Source organism: Loa loa, assembly GCF_000183805.2.
Source record: "Loa loa unplaced genomic scaffold supercont3.541, whole genome shotgun sequence".
Taxonomy (NCBI): Eukaryota; Metazoa; Nematoda; class Chromadorea; order Rhabditida; family Onchocercidae; genus Loa; species Loa loa.
The window spans coordinates 4,494-9,544 of NW_018108721.1; the positions used below are offsets into that span (position 1 = coordinate 4,494).

General features: G+C 25.4%; 1 protein-coding gene across 1 annotated transcript; it reads right to left on the bottom strand.

Moving 5' to 3' along the window:
• Nucleotides 1–196: 196 nt before the first annotated feature.
• On the bottom strand, nt 197–1,701 carry LOAG_18799 (hypothetical protein; the record flags this gene model as incomplete). The annotated part of the gene is made up of 5 exons (XM_020451461.1): nt 1,576–1,701; nt 1,227–1,340; nt 910–963; nt 428–479; nt 197–351 (listed from the first exon to the last, which is right to left on the bottom strand). Exons 1-5 carry the CDS (start codon nt 1,636–1,638, stop codon nt 197–199), a joined length of 438 nt encoding a protein of 145 aa, XP_020304752.1. The 5' UTR covers nt 1,639–1,701.
• Nucleotides 1,702–5,051: the final 3,350 nt, after the last annotated feature.

The following is a 5,051-nucleotide window of genomic DNA, read 5'->3' on the forward strand; positions in this document are numbered from 1 at the left end:
TGGTACTCACCTCAATAAGTTTCACTGTATTTTGGATAATTATGGTACTCATCTCAATAAGTTTCACTGTATTTAGAAGGCTGTGGTACTCACCTCAATAAGTTTCACTGTATTTAGAAGGCTATGGTATTCACCTCAATAAGTTTCACTGTATTTGGATAAATTATGGTACTCACTTCAACATGTTTCACTGTATTTAGACAACTGTGGTACTCACCTCAACAAGTTTCACTATATTTGGATGATTGAGCTTTTTCAGAATTGCAATTTCACGTTGTACAGCTTGCATAGGATCATGTGGTAATCGTAATGGTGATTGGGTATTGATCCGATGACGTATTGGTAGAGGACCTAAAGAAGAAATCAAACTAATCAAACCATTACGGTATTTTTTACATTTACAGGGGAAAAAAAATGTGTAACATACGGAAGCATGCAAAATTTTTGATCAATTTCATCTTATCGAGCACTTTTAGCGCCTAGTAAAAAAAAAAAATTAAATAAAATTGAAATAGTAAAAGGCTTGAATTAAAATTTATCTTATTCATGGAATTTTTATTTGCTAAATTTTAAAGAATAAAAAATCCTCCATGACTTTAATGACCACTTCGAGTAAACTTTGTGATTTATAATTCTGTTCTAATATATTTCTCATTTTTCAATTTTTACAAAAAAATGAATAATTTTACAAAAAGTTTACAAGGTAAAAATCCTTGGAATTTGTAAAAACCACTTTTTTCTCTCTAATTTTATCATAAATTAATTATTAAAAGTTAATTTCTATAAAAATTTTATGAATTATTATTTATATTTCCATATTTATAGTATTTTTGTTCTGTTTTTTGGTTTATTTTTCTTTTAAATTTCTTTTTTATGATTTTTAAATTAAATGTTTTAGAAAAGTAATACATATAAATTTTTGTCTTCTTCATTATAAGCCAATTTCACAATACCATATGAACCCTGAAATTGTAAAAATAATTTTACGAAACGATAAGCAATTTATAAACAATAAAGAAACCTTTCAAATCCGAAGCAAATATTTATCATTGACAATTTGTCGTGAAGGAAATGTTGACAAAAAAAAAAATCGCCAAACAAATTTTTATAAATCGAAAATTTTCTAACAACTTATTTCATACTATTAATTAAAATTTGAATATCAAGTAAATTAAAATTTAAAATTGAAATTTAGCAAATACAAAATGTCATATTGAGTATATTACCTGTCCAATTTCTTGCATTAGACGATACTGTTTAAGTTGTGTATACTTTTCATCGATATTTTCTTTAAAAATCCATTGTCGCAATGAGCAACGTTCATTGGGTAATAATGTATGCTTTAATTATATTTAAAATTATTTAACCTTTTCTTTATCCAATAATTAAGTCAATATCCTCATTACTACAATTGCAAGCAAATATGATTTGTAATCTTTTGTGACTAATTTAATTTCAAATTCCTATTTTAATTAAATGTAAAAATAAGATTGTATTTGTCTTTATTGAACAATGATATCACTGTAGTATTAATGATAAACTTAAATTCACTATATTTTGCATAAAATATCGTACCGTTCCGGAGTAGAGTGATTTTTGATGAGGACGTAACCAAGTGTCACGATAATCGACATTCATTATAATTATGCAAATTTTTTCTTTTGAAATAATCAAGTTAGGAATTGAGAAAGAAGTAATTTGTTGATAACAATGTTTTTACTATTACAAATTTTGCGGGACATTGTAATGGTCAGTAATTTAATGCAGTATCATTTCTTGACCAATCCAACTTGTTGCGGTCATTTAGCTAGTGAACCATAAATCCATCCGATGCGAATATTTATCAGTAAGAACGAATTAGATGCAACATTGATTGCTGTAAATATAAAATTATTTTGAAAAAGTTTTGAACAATGAAATAACAAACGGTTACTGTAAATTAAAGGATTCAAATATTCTACTTTATCGTATACCTGAGTCCCTTATGAATCTACCTTAACTTATTGCACACCTGAATCTCGTTTTTTTTTGCCTCAAAAATTACGAATAAGTCAAAGAATTTCGTCTAAAATATTGCTCTAAAACTTTGCTGATTAAAAAAAAGAAAAGAATTGCTCAAAAAAATAAGTAATAAATTCATGAAATAATAAATTATTGGATATAAATTTTCAGCTGAAATGATAAATTATTGGACAGAGATTAAATTAAAATGATAAATTATTTGCTCAAATTTTAAATTGAAATGAATTAATTAGTAGTTTGCATTGTTAAAAAAAAAAAGACGAAAATTTCTAGCACCTTAAATAATAACAAATATTAGGAAAGGTAAAAAAAAAGAAAAAAAGGTTTTCAAAGATTAAAACTATTTAGAGTGATAGAATATGTTAACAATCATTGCTTTAACATTAGCAGAAATGATATTTGTGAAATTCAGGAAATAGAAAAACATTTTAGAAATAATCTAATTTAAAAGTAGGATAAACATTTGTGATCATAAACAATTGTTTTTGACATTTTAAGTGTTGAATGAAAAATTTAATTATTGAATTAAATGTATGCAAATGACAATTCAACAACAGAAATTTATTTCCCTAACTTACAATGAACATTGAAAATTATTCAAATAAAGATTTTGAAAGTTTTTTTTTTTTTGAATAATAAAAAGAAGAAAATAACCCTTAAGATTGTTGCTAATATCTTTCTCAATTCTGATTGAATAAAGTTTCATTACTCGAGAGAGGACAAAATGCGCGGATGGAAGAATATGAAATATGTTAAGTGTTTGATGTAATTGTTTTTGTATGGATGAAATTAGAAGGAAAATAAAACGTTATAATCATTACTGATAGATAAATTCATTGAAAGATGACAAAACCAAAGCAATGAAACTTTGTGGTCATTACTGGTGATAAAACAGAAGCAATAAAACCTTTGTGGTTATTATTGATGGCAAAATATGAGGAATGAAATTTTATGGTCATTACTTTAGCGGCAAAAACAGAAAGAACAAAATTTTGCGGTCATTACTAGCGACAAAACAAAAGGAACGAAACTTTCTGGTTATTACTGATTGATAAATTTTTTATGAAATGATAAAATAGAAGGATGGTAATTTAGCAGTTTTATATGTACGAATTTTAGCTAATTAAATTAGTATATTTTTCTTTAATTCTTGAAATTATTTTATGCTACGATTGATTTCATTGTAAATTTGTTTAGAAAAAAATTAGCCGCTATAGTGTTTGCCTAAAATTAATTGCAGTAAAACTGACACGTAATTTAAGACGACGTAAGTTTTAGATAAAGTATTATTAGCATATCTAATTAGCTATGTGAAAAATGAAATCTAATTAGCTATGTAGTTTGAGCTCTTTCACATATCTAAAATTGTTGTTTTCATTTCTATTTAAAATAAATATAGAAATAATTGCAAAATTGAGAATGACAAATCAAAGTGTCATTTATCTGTGACTAATTCTGATTAAACAATTGTCATGTGCTATAAGTGAAATGATGAGATGAATCCAGTGTTTTATTATTATTACCATAAAATATTTATTAGAAAATGCTAGAAAACAATTCCATTTTTTAAAATATTTTGAATTTAGCACATTTTTGAGGTAATTTTTAAGAAAAATCACCCATAAAAGCATTAATCAATTAGTGAAATACTTAGTTAGCATTTAAAAAAGAAAAATTAAAGCGGAAAAGTTAGAAATTAATTTTGAAACATAAAATGCTAACAAATAGTTTTAAAATGTTAAATAAAAAATTGAAAGTCAATTTTAAAAGAATTTTAAACTTCTTTTTTTTTAAAAAAAATGATTATTGGTAAGAAATTGTTCTCTCTTCCAGCTTTATCCATGGGAAGGTGAAGATTATTTAATTAAATTGGAAACAGTAGACTGATAGGAAATGTTTAGAGACAGTAGACAAAGGAAAATGATGGCATACTTTTAAAAGCTTCAAGAGAGCCAAGAAAATTATTAGATTGATATGAAAGTAAGGTCCAAGATGTCTTAATATTCATTATCTGGCAAGATGTATATTAGGCAAACTGAATAAAAGCAATATTAACAAGATGAACCTAATACTCTTAACCAGGTGAACCCTTATACTGTTAACCGGATGAACCTGATCCTGTTAGTCTTGGTTATGGAACATACATAAATGGGAAGAAAATGTGATTTAAAATGTACAAATTTATCCGTTTCATCATTTCAGGTGGGGATAATGGCTGCCAGAATTCATCCACTTTATGATTTCAGGATAAGGTTTGCCAAAAAACTCAAACAAAACCATAATTTATTGATTGCCTTGAAATAAGCAGAATTATATTACGAGAGAAAAAAATTGTCGTAAAATTGACAAGTAAACATTACGTAGAATGGCGTACGTTAAAGTACTTTGTGAATAACGCACGTTACTTAAAAAATACTTCGATTACTTAAAAAAAACGTATGTTATGAATGACGTGCGTTATTTAAAAAAATATTTCAATCGATAAATTTTTTTCCTTAAATTCATTAACTCTTCAACTTATGAAATTTCTAATTCCAATTTATTTATGTGTGTTTTTTTTTCCGGGATTTTGTATAATTTTATGCTAATGAAAAGTTTATGTTAAAATTTAATGAAAGGAATTAATTAACAATTCATCGGTTATTATTTTTAAAAAGTTTATTAACAATTCTTAGATTGATCAATAAGCTATAATTTCATACATATATCTCTTTTTTCCTTGGATTTTGTATAATTTTATGCTAATGAAAAGTTTATGTTAAAATTTAATGAAAGGAATTAATTAATAATTCATTGGTTATTATTTTTAAAAATGTCACAGCAATCCATCGTTTATATATTCTACGTATCTTATTTGCATATTTCATTTGCATAATTACATCTATTTAACTTTCATAATTAGCATTCCTCCATTTAAATGCATTACTGTTTCAAACAAATTTTATCAATTTATTTACATGAATATGTATGGGTCATCTAAAACCAGCTAATAGCATACAGTTATATTTGAAATAGAATGGTTTGATCAA